This window comes from Macaca mulatta, chromosome 20, assembly GCF_049350105.2.
Source record: "Macaca mulatta isolate MMU2019108-1 chromosome 20, T2T-MMU8v2.0, whole genome shotgun sequence".
NCBI lineage: Eukaryota > Metazoa > Chordata > Mammalia > Primates > Cercopithecidae > Macaca > Macaca mulatta.
The window spans coordinates 28,989,628-29,005,922 of record NC_133425.1 but is presented as its reverse complement, the minus strand read 5'-3'; the positions used below and the strand labels follow the sequence as shown (position 1 = coordinate 29,005,922).

At 53.0% G+C, this 16,295-nt stretch overlaps 1 protein-coding gene across 10 annotated transcripts in view; it reads right to left on the bottom strand.

The window, feature by feature from the left end:
- Nucleotides 1–2,041: 2,041 nt before the first annotated feature.
- Nucleotides 2,042–16,295, bottom strand: part of ZNF48 (zinc finger protein 48) — a 242,055-nt gene continuing 227,801 nt past the window's right edge. Inside the window, exons 1-4 of one of the 10 annotated variants that reach the window (XM_077985794.1) lie at nucleotides 5,810–5,970; nucleotides 5,551–5,644; nucleotides 4,594–4,702; nucleotides 2,042–4,118 (exon numbers count right to left, since the gene is read on the bottom strand). In XM_077985794.1, coding sequence (XP_077841920.1) covers nucleotides 2,338–3,825 — 1,488 coding nt within the window. In that variant the 5' untranslated portion in view covers nucleotides 3,826–4,118; nucleotides 4,594–4,702; nucleotides 5,551–5,644; nucleotides 5,810–5,970 and the 3' untranslated portion in view covers nucleotides 2,042–2,337. Of the gene's footprint in view, nucleotides 4,119–4,593; nucleotides 4,703–5,517; nucleotides 5,645–5,809; nucleotides 5,971–16,295 lie in introns of those variants that run through there. The other 9 variants (XM_077985793.1, XM_077985788.1, XM_077985789.1 and 6 more) reach the window with 9 other exon arrangements.

Below are 16,295 nucleotides of genomic sequence, written 5' to 3'. Positions count from 1 at the left end.
AAAATTAGCTGGGCGTGGTGGCTTAATCCCAGCTACTAGGGAGGCTGGGGCAGGAGAATCGCTTGAACCCGAGCGGAGGTTGCAGTAAGCCGAAGATCCTGCCACTGCACTCTAGCCTAAGCGACAGAGTGAGACTCTGTCTCAAAAAAAAAAGAAAGTAAGAAATCAAGAAAAGAAAGTGGCCAGGCGTGGTGGCTCACGCCTGTAATCCCAGCACTTTGGAAGGCTGAGGTGGGCGGATCACGAGGTCAGGAGTTCGAGACCAGACTGATAAACATGGTGAAACTCCGTCTCTACTAAAAATACAAAAATTAGTCGGGCGTGGTAGCGCGCGCCTGTAATCCCAGCTACTCAGGAGACTGAGGCAGGGGAATCGCTTGAACCCGGGAGGCAGAGGTTGCAGTGAGCCAAGATCGCGCCACTGCACCCCAGCCTGGCCGACAGAGAGAGACTCCGTCTCAAAAAAAAAAGAAAAGAAAGTTCACTGAAGGTCGGCTTGGAGGGCACACTGGTAGGGAAGGGAGCTAGGAAAACCAGGAAGAAGGAACTTCCAGAAGCCCCAAAGAGCTCCCCTCAGGCCATCAAGAGCCCCAGCCCCGAACGCAGGGTTCTAGGGTTTTGAGAGCCCAGCAATTTGGAAAGCGCGGGCGGAGCAGGAGGAGCCGCACTGCAGCCAGCCCTGGTCCGTTTCTAGGGAAGCCAGGCCGGTGCTTACGATCTCGCGAGAACCCGTCCAGGGATTCTTCCCGCACGGAGATCGCGGAGAGTGGGGGGCGGGAACTTGAGAGCCTGTATTTCATTGCCTTCATTGCTTAGAGGGGAGAATCGCCCTGGACTTTTTTTTTCTTTAATCTCTGGCCGATCTGGCCAGTGGTTCTCAAAACGCGAGGGATTGCAGACGTGCTTCCGAGGCCCAGCAGGGCGGTGAGAAATCCGGCGGGCTTTTTTGGGGGTGAAGGAGCACTCTGTTTGCCCTCCCTTTGGGCCGTGCAGCCGAATGACTCTTTTGCCGACGCATAAAAAGGGTCTCGGATGTCGGGTTTCCCAGGTCCCGGTGGGCGGCGCGCCGGCGTCCGGGCTTTCCACGCAGGTTCCAGACCTGTGGGCCGCCTCCCGCCGACAGCCGTCGCCATAGCAACAGCGCCCCCCGCACGCCCCCTCCTCCTCCTCCTCGCTGCCTTCCCTCTGGAGTGCCGCGCGGTTTTCCTTTTAAGGGTCGCGCTGGATGCTGTGGCGTAGGTGGTGCCTGCGGGCAGCCAGACCTCAGGCGGGGCATCGGCTGATGCAGCTGGCGGCTGTTTTTGAACCAGACGTCGGAGCCAGAAAGCCGCTGACTACGCCAAGACAACCTCTTTATTTAATGGGCTCAAACAGAGCAAGGGAACCACACAAAATTTACAGTTTGAATTTTGCCCGCAGACACCCCTTTCCACCTTTTTCATGCCTGTGTGTACACACACACAGTCCAAGCCTCAGACGAGAATCCGTTTATTGGTAAAGAGACACATGGAAATGTGGCTGCCAGGCCTCAGAGCGTCCTGCCTTTCTCCCAGCCAGCTGGCCTCTGCTATCCACCAGGACTGGGGCTTGGCATCCAGGCTGGATACCATGAGTGCACCTTCTGTCTCTGGTCTATTCTGCCAGTGTCTCCGTGTCAGGGTGGGTTGGCTCCCTCCAGGGCACAAAGGTCTGGGCTCTGTCCAAGAGTGCCCCTCCATAGGGGTGGGTACCACCATGCCACAGAGCAGTATTTGCCCCATCCGGATGATCAAGATACCCCTGCCTCATCCCATTACCTTAAATTCCAGAAGCTCCATCACTGCAGCTCAAAAGGTAAACAAACCCTGGTTCAGGCGTTGGTCTCCCAGAGCAAGGTTGGGAGGCATCAGTGGTGCAATCAGCTTACTGCAGCCTCAAACTTTTGGGCTCAAGTGACTCTCCCACCTCATCCCCCCAAAGTGCTGGGATTACAGGTGTGTACTACCTGCCCAGCAAGGGGAAAGTGTCAGTTCTTAACAGATGAGGCAACAGGAATTCAGGGTTGAGTCCTCAGGTGAAAGCCAGTTTATTTATTCAACAAGTATCGAATGCCTACTATGTGCTAGGCAGTCTTCTAGAAGCCAGGGGTACAGCCCGTCCTGGCAAGATCCTGACTGGGCCCAGCCAGGACAGTTTCCTGAGCTTCAAGGTTACTCTCTCCAATCCCTATTTCTATCTATTCTCCTTCCTCCCCTTTCTTCCCTTCCTTCTCCCTCCCACCACCTCCCAGGCCTTTTCTTTGCTAAGCAGCAGAGCCCCTCCCTTTGGTCTCCTGGGCCTCCACCCTCCCTGGACCTGTCATTCCAGTCCTGTTGGTGCCTCCTGCTTGAGGGGCCTTGCCCTACCATCCCCTATCCCAAAGGGCCTCAGGACCAGGTGCCCACGTTGGTGCTTGATGCGGGCAGAACTGTCACCAAAACCCTTGCCACACTCTGCACACTTGTATGGCTTCTCCCCTGTGTGTGTACGCCTGTGTTTGACCAGATCTGAGCTTCGGGGGAACTCCTTCCCACAGAAGCCACACACGTGGGGCTGGCTGGGTCCAGAAGGCTGGGCCCGAACTCGGGGTCGAGGGGCTGTGGGTACTGGGCCAGGTGGGTTATGTGGCCGCAGGAGAGTGGATGGTGGTGGTGGCCGGGCCCGTTCACCACGGTGGGTGCGGAGGTGCTTGACTCGGGCTGAGCTGTCAGCAAAACCCTTGCCGCATTCAGGACAGAGGTAGGGTTTCTCCCCTGTGTGCACGCGATGGTGTTTCACCAGGTCAGAGCTTCGGCGGAAGCCCTTGCCACACTCAGGGCACTTGTGGGGCTTGTCGCCCGCCAGTGGTGGGGGTGGCTCCCCGGCCTGTGGGCCCCCAGGCTCCGGCTCCAAGCCAGGCAGGCCAAAAGGCTCACCAGAGTGTGAGGGACTTCGAGGTGTCAGCGGGGGGCTGGTGCCCAGAGGAGGTGGGGGTGGGCTAGGGATCAGAGCAGGTAGGGGATAGCCTGGGAAGCTGAAGTCCTGGGGCTCCATGTGAGTGAGGCGGTGGCGAAGAAGGGTAGAGCTGAGGCTGAAGGTACGGTCGCATTCCGGGCAGGCATGGGGCCTCTCGCCACTGTGGGTGCGGAGGTGTTTGACTCGGGCGGAGCTGTCCGCGAAACCCTTGCCGCACTCTGGGCAGAGGTAGGGCTTCTCACCCGTGTGTACCCGCAGGTGCTTCACCAGGTCGGATCCCCGGGCAAACTCCTTTCCACACACATCACAGCCAAAGGGCTTGGGCCCCAAGTGACTGCGCTGGTGACTCAGGAGGCTGCAGCTGAGCACAAACCTTTTGCCGCAATCAGTGCAGATATATGGCTTGTCCTGGGCCTTCGGTCCCTGGGTAGCTGCTGTGGCTGCCCGAGATGGCTGCCGTCGGGGCACCACTGGTCGGGGGGGCTGCTCCCCCCGGTGTGTCCGCTGGTGCTTGATGCGGGCGGAACTGTCACCAAAGCCCTTGCCACATATGCCACACTTGTAGGGCTTCTCACCAGTGTGTGTCCGCTGGTGTTTCACCAGGTCAGAACTCTGCCGGAAGCTCTTGCCACATTCACCACAGATAGTGGGGCGCTCACCAGCAGGGATCCGGGACCGAGGAATCTTTGGGGGACCCTGGGCTGGTGGCCGGGCTCTATAGGGCTTCTCCCCACTATGAGTCCGCTGGTGTTTGATCCGGGCAGAGCTATCCCCAAAGCCCTTGCCACAGACCCCACACTTGTAGGGTTTCTCCCCCGTGTGGGTCCGCTGGTGTTTCACCAGATCTGACATCTGCCTGAAGCTCTTGCCACACTCACCACACACAGCGGCCCGATCACTACTAGCCTGGCCCCAGCGTGGTTCCCCCAGGAGCCGGGGGCCTCTGTCCTGAGGCTGAGGCTTTCCTAGACCCTCTCTCTGGACCCATAAGTCATCCCAGTTCTGGATGCCTTCAGGTTTGAGAGAGGCATTTCCTACTTCATGATCTGGGGCCAAATCTTCTTCTTCCTTGAACCCCAAGCCATCTTCCTGTGGGGTATGTTCGAACTCATTCGGCTGGGAAATCACGTTCTCACTCCCTAGACCTGAGGAAAGAAAAGGAAGTTGTAGACCCTCCCCTTTGGCTCAGTCCTTATCTTTGACAGCAACCTCTCCAGGAAGACTCCCTTGACAATCTGTGGTCACGGGAGCCCCAATCTGTCTCCTGTCAACCTCTGGTGCACTTACTATCTGTGCCTCGCAATAAAAACTTGTTTTAACTGGGCCCTTAATGTATGCCATTCACCGAACTCAGCATTAGTATTCAATCCTTGCAAACAATACTATAACACTATGACTATCCCCATATTACAGGCATGGAAAGACTCAGAGAATTTAAGTCCCTTTGCTGGAGGTTAGAAAGGTTAGAAAGTAGCAAAGCCAGGCCAGCAAGGTGGCTCACACCTGTAATCCTAGCACTTTGGGAGGCTGAGGTGGGTGGATCACTTAAGCCCAGGAGTTAGAAACCAGCCTGGGCAACATGGTGAGACCCCATCTTTACAAAAAAATACAAAAATTAGCTGGTCCCAGCTACTGGGAGGCTGAGGTAGGAGGATCACTTGAGCCCAGGAGGTGTAGGCTGCAGTGAGCTGTGATTGTGCCACTCTAGCCTGGGTGACACAGTGAGACCCTGTCGCCAAAAAAAAAAAAAAAGAAAAAAAGTAGCAAAGCCTAGTGTCTTAAGGTCTGTCTGACACTCAATCCCATGTTAATCCCTGCATTATACTGTCTATTTTGAAAACCTAGTATTTGCTATTATTATCTTATATTAGCCCATTCAGTAATTTATTACATCAGTTATCCTGTGTGTACCTGAGAGAACCCAGGCACACATCCCTTCCTCAAGAAGCTTAGGGTGGTAGGAGAGATAAGATAAAGTATCAATGGTTATAATTGTGAGTTCAGAATAACTATGTTGTCACAAGAGAGATAGGAGATAAGGAAGTAGGAACTGGCATTACGGCAGAGCGACGAGAAAATAATGGAGTGGAATGGAAGATAAGGTGTCAAAGGATGTTGGCACTAGCCTGAGCACGCACGGTTTGGATTGGACACTAGCTAAGGCTTTTAATTAGGAGACAAGGGGACGCTAGGGAAGGTTTTCCAGAAGAGACACAGATTATATCTGGACTTAGATCAATCTGGCGGCAGAATGCATCAGTGGAGAGAAAGGGGCAGAGAGGAGGCTACTGCAATTGCCAGGATAAAACAGAATGAAACCTGAAGTAGGGCAGAGGCAGAGAGGACGAGAAAGGCCGTGGGGGAGGGGGCAGAGGCCGTGAAGAGCCCCTCCCGGCCTGGTGCACAGTAGGTGTTCGGAAAGCTCCGTTCCCTCCCTCGATGTTTGCTCCCCTCCCCCTTTCTCCCCGGAGGCACAGCTCACGTCCGATCTTCCTGCATCTCGGCCGGACAAAGCCAAGCATCGCAGTCCCCACCGGCCGTTACCTGTCCGTGGTGGCGCACGGCCGAGGCCCTCACCTGTGCGGGCGCCTCTCAGCGGCTCCCTCTCCTCCTGGCCGTGGAGATCCGGGCCCCAGGGCTCTACCGCGCGCTCCATCGCCGGCACGCCGCCCTGAGCAAGAGGACAGACAGCATCCCGCGGTCACACAGCCATGTGTGGCCCGCGGCGCCCTGCCGCTGCCCTCTGCCGGCCAGCGCTGGCACCGGGTGGCGTCGGGTCCCAGGTACGGGCGCGGCTCCGGGTGCCCCCCGCCCGCGCCGCCGGCCGCCCCTGCACCTGCTGCTCCTCTCGGCGCGCAGCCGCCGCTCTCACCTTGCCGGCCGACGCCGGCTCCGCCACCCCGGCGCCCTCCGGAGCTCCTCAGCGGGGTGCGGGTGCCCGAGCCGCCAGCGGCTCCGGGATGCGGGCTCCGCGCCAAGCCAGGAGGGGGCTCGGACCCAGCCGTCCCGGGGGCGGCCGCCGGGGGCGGGGACGGGAAGCGGAAGCGCGGGGCCGCACGGAGCCGCTCTAGGACCTTGGAGGAGCTGCGCGCCTGTGGGGGTCGCCCGCGTCGGCGGGAGCTCGGTGGCCCGCGGGCGGCAGCGTGCGGCCCAGGGGCTACTCTAAGCCGAGGACGGCGGCCCGAACTCGGTGGTATTAACCGTGTGCCTCCTGGGCTGCAGCTGGGTAATGAGGCCCGAGGCTCTTCGCAATTGTGGCTGTGTGTCTCCGGCCACCCGCGCCGACCTCCGGGGCCGGCCGACTGCGCCAGCCACCCCGGCCTGGGAGAGACAAAGAAAGAGGGATCCAAAGACGGACTCGGGGAAGGGGGTGGGGGAGAGACCAAGGCAGACAAAGGGCGGCGGAGACCCCAGACGGGGCGGGGCGGGGCGCCGAGACATGGGAAACAAAGCGGGGCTGGTCCGAGAGGCCGAGGGCCCGGGGTGGGGGTGGGGGTGGGGGTGGAATGGGGGCTGGGCTGGGGAGACCGAGGCAAGAGCAGAGGCTAGAGGCAGACACCGGGTAAATGCTGCTGGGGAAATGGAATCAGACCTGGGGCCCGGAACAGAGACCCTGAGCCAGAGACTCACATCAGAGCCTTGAGTCACAGAGGACGCAAGGGCAGAGAGAGACCGAGGGACAGCGGCTGACCAAAAATACGGGGAGCCAAAGATTGGCCGCTAGAGACAAAGAGACGTAGAAACGAATAAGAGATAAAGTCATTGACGCAGAGTCCGAGGAGCAGTAAGAAGAGGCTGGGAGCCTGGAGAGAAACAGGCCCAGGAGCAGAGGAACAAAAGACGGCAGTCAGCGAAACGGGCAGAGACAAAGAGAAAGAGACACAAAGAAAGAGGCGGCCAGAAAGACTCCGGACAGGTCGGCAGCACTACAAAGGCCAGGCTCAGGGAGAGGCTGAAGAACAAGCCCTGTTTCCCATCCTGGTGGGGCCCTGGCTGGAGCTGTGTTCCCAGGTTCCCAGGCCCCAGGAGCAAGATCCCAGTATCCGCCCACTGGGCGGGCTTGGTTTTGGGGTGGAGAGAGTGTCTGGAGGTGTCTTCAGCCCCTCTGCCAATGATGGTGGGGGTAACTGTGGTTTCTGTATTAATTCACATTTATTAGCATCTTAGTGCTAAGCCAACAGTTGGGGATAAAGAGTTGAAACACCTGCAAGATTTGTCCTTGGAGAGCTACCAGTCTAAAGGAGCAAGTACACAAATCACTGAAATTAGAGAATTTAGCTGGGCCTGGTGGCCTGCCCCTGTAATCCCAACTGGGAGGATTCCCTGAACCTGGAAATTCAAGGATGCAGTGAGCCATCATCATGCCACTGTACTCCATCCTGGTCAACAGAGCGAGACCCTGTCTCTAAAAAAAAAAAAAAAAAAAAAAAAAAAAAAGAGACACACCAACATGGCACAAGTATACATATGTAACAAACCTGCACGTTATGCACATGTACCCTAGAACTTAAAGTATAATAAAAAAAAAAAAAAAAAAAAAAGAGCGGGCTGGGCCCAGTGGCTCATGCCTGTAATCCCAGCACTTTGGGAGGCCAAGGTGGGAGGATCACTTGAGGCCAGTAGTTCGAAACCAGCCTGGGCAAAAAAGTGGACCTTGTCTCTACAAAAAACCAAAAATTTAGCTGTGCATGGTAGCACATATCTGTGGTCTTGGCTACACTGGAGATTGAGGCAGGAGGATCACCTGAGCCCAGGAGGTAGAGGCTGCTGTGAACCCTGTTTGTGACACTGCACTTCAGCCTGGGCAATAGAGCGAGACCCCATCTAAAAAAAGGAGAGACTGTTAAGGTAGTTGTATGGACCCAGCCGGGTGCAGTGGCTCATATCTGTAATCCCAACACTTTGGGAAGCCGAGGCAGGCGAATCACATGAGGTCAGGAGTTTGAGACCAGTCTGGCCAACATGGTGAAACCCTGTCTCTAAAAAGATACAGGGCTGGGTGCTGTGGCTCATGCCTGTAATCCCAACACTTTGGGAGGCCGAGGTGGGCAGATCACGAGGTCAGGAGATCGAGACCATCATGGCTAACACGGTGAAACCCCATCTCTACTAAAAATACAAAAAAAGTAGATGGGCATGGTGGTGGGCGCCTGTAGTCCCAGCTACTCAGGAGGCTGAGGCAGGAGAATGGCATGAACCCAGGAGGCAGAGCTTCCAGTGAGCCGAGATCATGCCACTGCACTCCAGCCTGGGCGACAGAGTAAGACTCCACCTCAGGAAAAAATAAAATTAAATAAATAAATACAAAGATACAAAAAAAAAAAAAAAAAAGAAAAGGAAAGAAAAAGAAAACCTTAGGCTGGGATCAGTGGCTCACGCCTATAATCCCCACACTTTGGGAGGCTGAGGCAAGTGAATCACCTGAGGTCAGGAGTTCGAGACCAGTTTGGCCAACAGGGTGAAACCCCATCTCTACTAAAACACAAAAATTAGCTGGGTATGGTGGTATGTGCCTATAATCCCAGTTATTCGGGAGGCTGAGGCAGGAGAATTGCTTGAACTTGGGAGCTGGAGGTTGCAGCGAGCTGAGATCACACCACTGCATTCCATCCTGGGCAACAGAACAAAACTCTGTCTCAAAAGAAAAGAAAACCGCCAGGCACGGTGGCTCACACCTGCAATCCCAGCATTTTGGGAGGCTGAAGCGGGCAGATCGTGAGGTCAGGGGTTTGAGACCAGACTGACCAACATGGTGAAACCCCGTCTCTACTAAAAATAAAAAAAATTAGCTAGGTGTGGTGGCACTCACCTGTAATCCCAGCTACTCAGGAGGCTGAGGCAGGAGAATCCTTTGAACCCTGGAGGCAGAGGTTGCAGTGAGCAGAGATCACTGCACTCTAGCCTGGTCGACAGAGTAAGACTCCGTCTCAAAATATAAAAATAAAAGAAAACCTAATGTGTGCTAGAAGCTTGAGATCCAAAGATGACTATGGATTATGACCTATCTTCAAAGAGGAAAATAGAGAATAGTTCTGTTTTAATGTGCCGTGAGTTTACATATTAGGAAAGCAGTGAAAGATGAAGATAGAATGTAAGCTTATTTGGCCAGGTGCAGTGGCTCACGCCTGTAATTCCAGCACTTTGGGAGGTCGAGGCGGGCAGATCACGAGGTCAGGAGATCGAGACCATCCTGGCTAACACGTTGACGCACCCTCTCTCCTAAAAATACAAAAAATTAGCTGGGCGTGGTGGCGGGAGCCTATAGTCCCCGCTACTCAGGAGGCTGAGGCAGGAGAATCACGTGAACCCGGGAGGGGATGCAGCAGTGAGCCCAGATTGCGCCACTGCACTCCAGCCTGGGTGACAGAGCGAGACTCCAACTAAAAAAAGAGAATTTGCCAGGGATGGTGGTGCAAAGCTCTAGTCCCAGCTACTTGGGAGGGAGAAGTGAGCCCAGGTGTTCAAGGCTGCAGTAAGCTATGATCGCACTACTACATTCCAGCCTGGGCAACAGAACAAGACCCTGTCTCAAAAAAAAAAAAAAAAAAGAACTAATCCAAATTACTAAATAATTACTAAATGGGAAGAGAGCTGTCCTGTCCACCACACACTGCCCTATATGAAACTCAAGGTACTGCCTTCCTTTGTCGAGGCAAACAAGCCCCAAATATCGTGTGAATGATTCGTCATAATTAGTTGGAATTAAGCACATAAATGGACTATGGTGTCACTGTTAATTCATATAAACTCTACATTTAACACAATGACCAAGCAAGAGTCTTTTTTTTTTTTTTTTTTTTGAGACGGAGTCTCGCTCTGTCGCCCAGCTGGAGTGCAGTGGAACCATCTCAGCTTACTGCAAGCTCCACCTCCCGGGTTCACACCATTCTCCTGCCTCAGCCTCCCGAGTAGCTGGGACTACAGGCGCCCGCCACCTCGCCTGGCTAGTTTTTTGTATTTTTTTTTTTTAGTAGAGACGGGGTTTCACCGTGTTAGCCAGGATGGTCTCGATCTTCTGACCTCGTGATCCGCCCGTCTCGGCCTCCCAAAGTGCTGGGATTACAGGCTTGAGCCACTGTGCCCGGCCTCTTTTTTTTTTTTTTTTGAGACAGAGTCTTACTCTGTTGCTCAGGCTGGAGTGCAGTGGCACCATCTCAGCTCACCACAACCTCCACCTCCCAGGTTCAAGCAATTCTCCTGCCTTAGCCTCCCGAGTAGCTGGAATTACAGGAGTGCACTACCATGCCCAGCTAATTTTTGTATTTTTAGTAGAGACGAAGTTTCATTTTGTTGACCAGGCTAGTCTCTAACTCCTGATTTCATGATCCGCCTTCCTCAGCTTCCCAAAGTGCAGGGATTACAGGCGTGAGCCACCACGCCCGGCCGCAAGAGCCTTTTCTGCAGGGCAATTCGTTTTCTTTTTGTTATTGTTGTTTTTGTTTTATTTTTATTTATCTTTATTTTTAATTTTCTTTTGAGATAGAGTCTTACTCTGTCGCCCAGGCTGGAGTGCAGTGGCGCGATCTCAGCTCACTGCAACCTCCACCTCCTGAGTTCAAGCAATTCTCCTGCCTCAGCCTCCTGAGTAGCTGAGATTACAGGTGTGCGGCACCACGCTCGGCTAATTTTTTGTATTTTTTTTAGTAGAGATGGGGTGTCGCAATGTTGGCCAGGCTGGTCTTGAACTCCTGACCTCAGGTGATCCACCCATGTTGACCTCCCAAAGTGCTGGGATTACAGGCGTGGCCACTGCGCCTGGACTGTTTCGTTTTTTTGAGACAGGGTCTCGCTCTGTTGCCACTGCACCTGGCCTGGCATTAATATGTAGAAATGCTTCAAATATATAACTTCCTGGGCCAGGTGCAGCAGCTGTAATCCCAGGACTTTGGGAGATCAAGAAGGGAGGATTATATAAGTTCAGGAGTTCAAGACCAGCCTGGGCAACATAGCAAGATCTTGTCTTTACTAAAAATCAAAAAGCTTAACTGGGTGTGGTGGTGCGCACCTGTAGCCCCAGCTATAACAAACACAAAAACAAAAACAGATAATGTACATGTGCATATATCATGGAAAGATGTAGAGAACAGGCCTGGCACGGTGGCTTACACCTGTAATCCCAGCACTTTGGGAGGCTGAGGTGGGTGGATCACCTGAAATTGGGAATTCGAGACCAGCCTGACCAACATGAAGAAACCCTATCTCGGCCGGGCGCGGTGGCTCACGCCTGTAATCCCAGCACTTTGGGAGGCCGAGGCGGGCGGATCACAAGGTCAGGAGATCGAGACCACGGTGAAACCCCGTCTCTACTAAAAATTACAAAAAATTAGCCGGGCGCGGTTGTGGGCGCCTGTAGTCCCAGCTACTCGGGAGGCTGAGGCAGGAGAATGGCGTGAACCCGGGAGGTGGAGCTTGCAGTGAGCCGAGATCGCGCCACTGCACTCCAGCCTGGGCTGGGCGACAGAGCAAGACTCCGTCTCAAAAAAAAAAAAAAAAAAAAAAAAAAAAAAAAGAAACCCTATCTCTACTAAAAATACAAAACAAAATTAGCCGAACCTGGTGGTGCATGCTTGTAATCCCAGCTACTTGGGAGGCTGAGGTAGGAGGAGAATCACTTGAACCCAGGAGGCAGAGGTTGTGGTGAGCCGAGATCGCGCCATTGCACTCTAGCCTGGGCAACAAGAGCAAAACTCCCTGTCAAAAAAAAAAAAAAAAAAGGCTGGGCGCAGTGGCTCATGCCTATAATCCCAGCACTTTGGGAGTCCGAGGTCAGGAGATCAAGACTCTGTCTCAAATTAAAAAAAAAAAAAATGAAGTGACAAAAGCATGTTTCCAAAGTTACAGTGTGACCCTATTTTTATAAATATAAACAGTATGTATACATATATATAGGCGTACGAGAAGGATAAATACTAAAATTGGGTTATAGAAAGATAGTGATTGGGAGGCCAAGGCGAGCAGAGCACCTGAGGTCAGGAGTTCGAGATCAGCCTGAACAACATGGTGAAACCCTGAGTCTACTAAAAATACAAAAATTAGTCTGGTATGGTGGCAGGCGCCTGTAATCCCAGCTAGTTGGGAGGCTGAGGCAAGAGAATCGCTTGAACCCGGAAGGCGGAGGTTGAAGTGAGTTGAGATCGCGCCATCGTACTCCAGCCTGGGGGACAAGAGTGAAACTCTCTTTGTTTTGTTTTGTTTTGTTTTGGAGACAAAGTCTCACTCTTGTCCCCCAGGCTGGAGTGCGATGGCTGATCTCTTCTCAGTGCAACCTCCGCCTCCCAGGTTCAAGAGATTCTCCTGCCTCAGCCTCCCGAGTAGCTGGGATTATAGGCATGCGCCACCGTGCCTGGCTAATTTTTGTATTTTTAGTGGAGACAGGGTTTCAACATGTTGGCTAGGCTGGTCTCGAACTCCCAACCTCAGGTGAACCGCCCGCCTCAGCCTCCCAAAGTGCTGGGATTACAGGAGTGAGCCACCGCGCCCCACCGAAACTCTGTCTTAAAAATAAATAAAAAAGAAGAAAAAGAAAAAGGCCGGGCGCGGTGGCTCACGCCTGTAATCCCAACACTTCGAGAGGCCAAGGCGGGTGGATCACGAGGTCAGGAGATCGAGACCATCCTGGCTAACACAGTGAAACTCCATCTCTACTAAAAATGCAAAAAAATTAGCCAGGCATGGTGGCAGGCGTCTGTAGTCCCAGCTACTCAGGAGGTTGAGGCAGGAGAATGGCATGAAGCTGGGAGGCGGAGATTGCAGTGAGCTGAGATGGTGCCACTGCACTCCAGCCTGGGCGACAGAGCAAGACTCTGTCTCAATAAAAATTAAAAAATAAAAAAAATTAGGCCAGGTGCAGTGGCTCATACCTATAATCCCAGCACTTTGGGAGGCCGAGGTGGGAGGATCATTTGAGGCCAGGAGTTTGAGACCAGCCTGAGCAACACATTGAGATCCTGTCTTTGACAAAAAAAAAAAAAAAAAAAAAAATAGCTGGGCATCGTGGTGCACAACTATTGTCCCAGCTAGCTGGGAAGTTGAGGCAGGAGGATCACTTGAGCCCAAGAGTTTGAGGCTGCAATGAGTCATTGTGGTGTCACTACACTAAAGCATGGGTGACAAAGCGAGACCCTGTCTCAAAAATAAATAAAAAGAGATTACAGACGTGAGCCACTGTCTGGCCTACATTTTTTATTTTATTTTATTTTTTATTTATTTATTTATTTTTTTTTTTTTTTGAGACGGAGTCTTGCTCTGTCACCCAGGCTGGAGTGCAGTGGCCGGATCTCAGCTCACTGCAAGCTCCGCCTCCCGGGTTTACGCCATTCTCCTTTCTCAGCCTCCCGAGTAGCTGGGACTACAGGAGCCCGCCACCTTGCCCGGCTAGTTTTTTGTATTTTTTAGTAGAGGCGGGGTTTCACCGTGTTAGCCAGAATGGTCTCGATCTCCTGACCTCGTGATCCGCCCGTCTCGGCCTCCCAAAGTGCTGGGATTACAGGCTTGAGCCACCGCGCCCGGCCTTTTATTTATTTTTTTAATACAGATCGGGTCTTGCTATGTTGACCAGACTGCTCCTGAACTCCTAGCCTCAAGCAATCCTCCCACCTCAGCCTCCCAAAGCACTGGGATTACAGGCATGAGCCATCACGCCCAACTTTTTTTTTTTTTTTTTTTGAGACAGAGTCTCGCTCTGTCACCCAGGCTGAAGTGCAGTGGCACAGTCTCAGCTCACTGCAAGCTCCACCTCCTGGGTTCACGCCATTCTCCTGCCTCAGCCTCCCAAGTAGCTGGGACTACAGGTACCCGCCACCATGCCCGGCTAATTTTTTGAATTTTTAGTAGAGACGGGGTTTCACCGTGTTAGCCAGAATGGTCTCGATCTCCTGACCTCATGATCCGCCTCATGATCAGCCTCCCAAAGTGCTGGGATTATAGGCATGAGCCACCACGCCCAGCCCAACTTTTTTTTTTTTTCCTTTAAACATGTTATTCTGCCGGGCGCGGTGGCTCACGCCTGTAATCCCAGCACTTTGGGAGGCCGAGACGGGCGGATCACGAGGTCAGGAGATCGAGACCATCCTGGCTAACACGGTGAAACCCCGTCTCTACTAAAAAATACAAAAAACTAGCCGGGCGAGGTGGCGGGCGCCTATAGTCCCAGCTACTCGGGAGGCTGAGGCAGGAGAATGGCGTGAACCCGGGGGGCGGAGCTTGCAGTGAGCTGAGATCAGGCCACTGCACTCCAGCCTGGGTGACAGAGCGAGACTCCGTCTCAAAAAAAAAACAAAAAAACAAAAAAAACATGTTATTCTGTCAAAGGCTGTTGAATAACTCAGAGAAGAATTGATCAGGATCTGAACCCAAAGCAGGTTAATGGCATGGAGAGTGTGGAGAAAAGGGGACCAATTTTTCTGAAGGATAGGCGGGAATTGGAAACTCACTGGAAACACTTGCGGGGAGTGAGGGTGGGAGGAGTTCAGATTTTTTTTTTTTTGAGACAGAGTCTTGCTCTGTCGCCAGGCTGGAGTGCAGTGGTGCGATCTTGGCTCACTGCAACCTGCGCCTCCTGGGTTCAAGTGATTCTTGTGCTTCAGTCTCCCGAGTAGCTGGGATTACAGGCATGTGCAACCACACCCAGCTAATTTTTGTATTTTAGTAGAAACGGGGTTTCACCATGTTGGCCAGGATGGTCTCGATCTCCCGACCTCCTGATCTGCCTGCCTTGGCCTCCCCAAATCCTGGGATTACAGGTGTGAACCACCATGTCCTGCTGAGTTCAGAATTTTAACTAAGACCATAGAGATGCTCAGCCTGGTGAGAGATGCAGGAGGAAGGCCGGTGGTGGAGTGCTCAGAGGTAACATGATCCCTGCCCTTTGCTTATTTATTTATTTATTTATTTATTTATTTATTATTTGAGAAAGAGTTTTGCTCTTGTCACCCAGATTGGAGTGCAATGGCACGATCTCGGCTCACTACGACCTCCGCCTCCCAGGTTCAAGTGATTCTCCTGCTTCAGCTCCTGTGTAGCTGGGATTACAGGCATGCGCCACCACGCCCGACTAATTTTGTATTTTTAGTAGAGTCAGGGTTTCTCCATGTCGGTCAGGCTGGTCTTGAACTCCTGACCACAGGTGATCTGCCCGACTTGGCCTCCCAAAGTGCTGGGATTACAGGAATGAGCCACCACGCCCGGCATATTTATTTATTTTTTTGAGATGGAGTCTTGCCCTGTCGCCCAGGCTGGAGTGCAGTGGCAGGATCTTGGCTCACTGCAACCTACGCCTCTCAGGTTCTAGCAATTCTCCTGCCTCAGCCTCCCTAGTAGCTGTGATTACAGGCACGCACCACCACACCTGGCTAATTTTTGTATTCTTAGTAGAGACGGGGGTTTCACCATGTTGGCCAGGCTGGTCTCCAACTCCTGAACTCAAGTGATCCGCCTGCCCTGGCCTCCCAAAGTGCTGGAATTACAGGCGTGAGCCACTGCGCCCAGCTACCCTTTCCAGATTCTTAACAGTCCCTAGATGGTATTAAGTAGCATTTTTGTTTGTTTTTGTTTTTTGAGACGGAGTCTTGCTCTGTAACCAGGCTGGAGTGCAGTGGCATGATCTTGGCTCACTGCAACCTCCACCTCCTGGGTTCAAGCAATTCTCCTGCCTTAGTAGCTGGGACTTAGTACCTTAGTAGCTGGGACTACAGGCACACGCCACCATGCCCAGCTAATTGTTTGTATTTTTAGTAGAGATGGAGTTTCACCATGTTGGCCAGGATGGTCACGATCTCTTGACCTCGTGATCTGCCCAACTCGGCCTCCCAAAGTGCCGGCATAACAGGTGTGAACCACCGTACCCGTCCTGGGGTAGATTTGTTTGCTTGTTTGTTTGAGATAGGGTCTTGCTCTGTCGTCCAGGATGGAGTGTAGCAGTGCAGTCTCGGCTTACTGCAACCTCCATGTCCTGGGTTCGAGCAATTTTCTTGCCTCAGATTCCCAAGTAGCTGGAATTATAGGCACACACCACCACGCTTGCTAATTTTTGTATTTTGCTAGACAGGGTCTCGCCATGTTGGCCAGGCTGGTCTTGAACTCCTGACCTCAAGTGATCCACCCACCTCGGCCTCCCAAAGAGCTGGGATTACAGGCATGAGCCACCATGCCCAGCCTGGTGCTGGGAATCTGAAGAAGGAACAATGACCCTGCCTATGGTAGGTGGGGAGATTGCATAGAGGCAGAGCCCTTGGAAAGAAACACTTGAAGGATGAGGAAGAGTTTAACTGATTCGGAAAAAGGAAAAGCTCAATGTGGGTAGAGAGCCAAGGATGTTTGGAAGA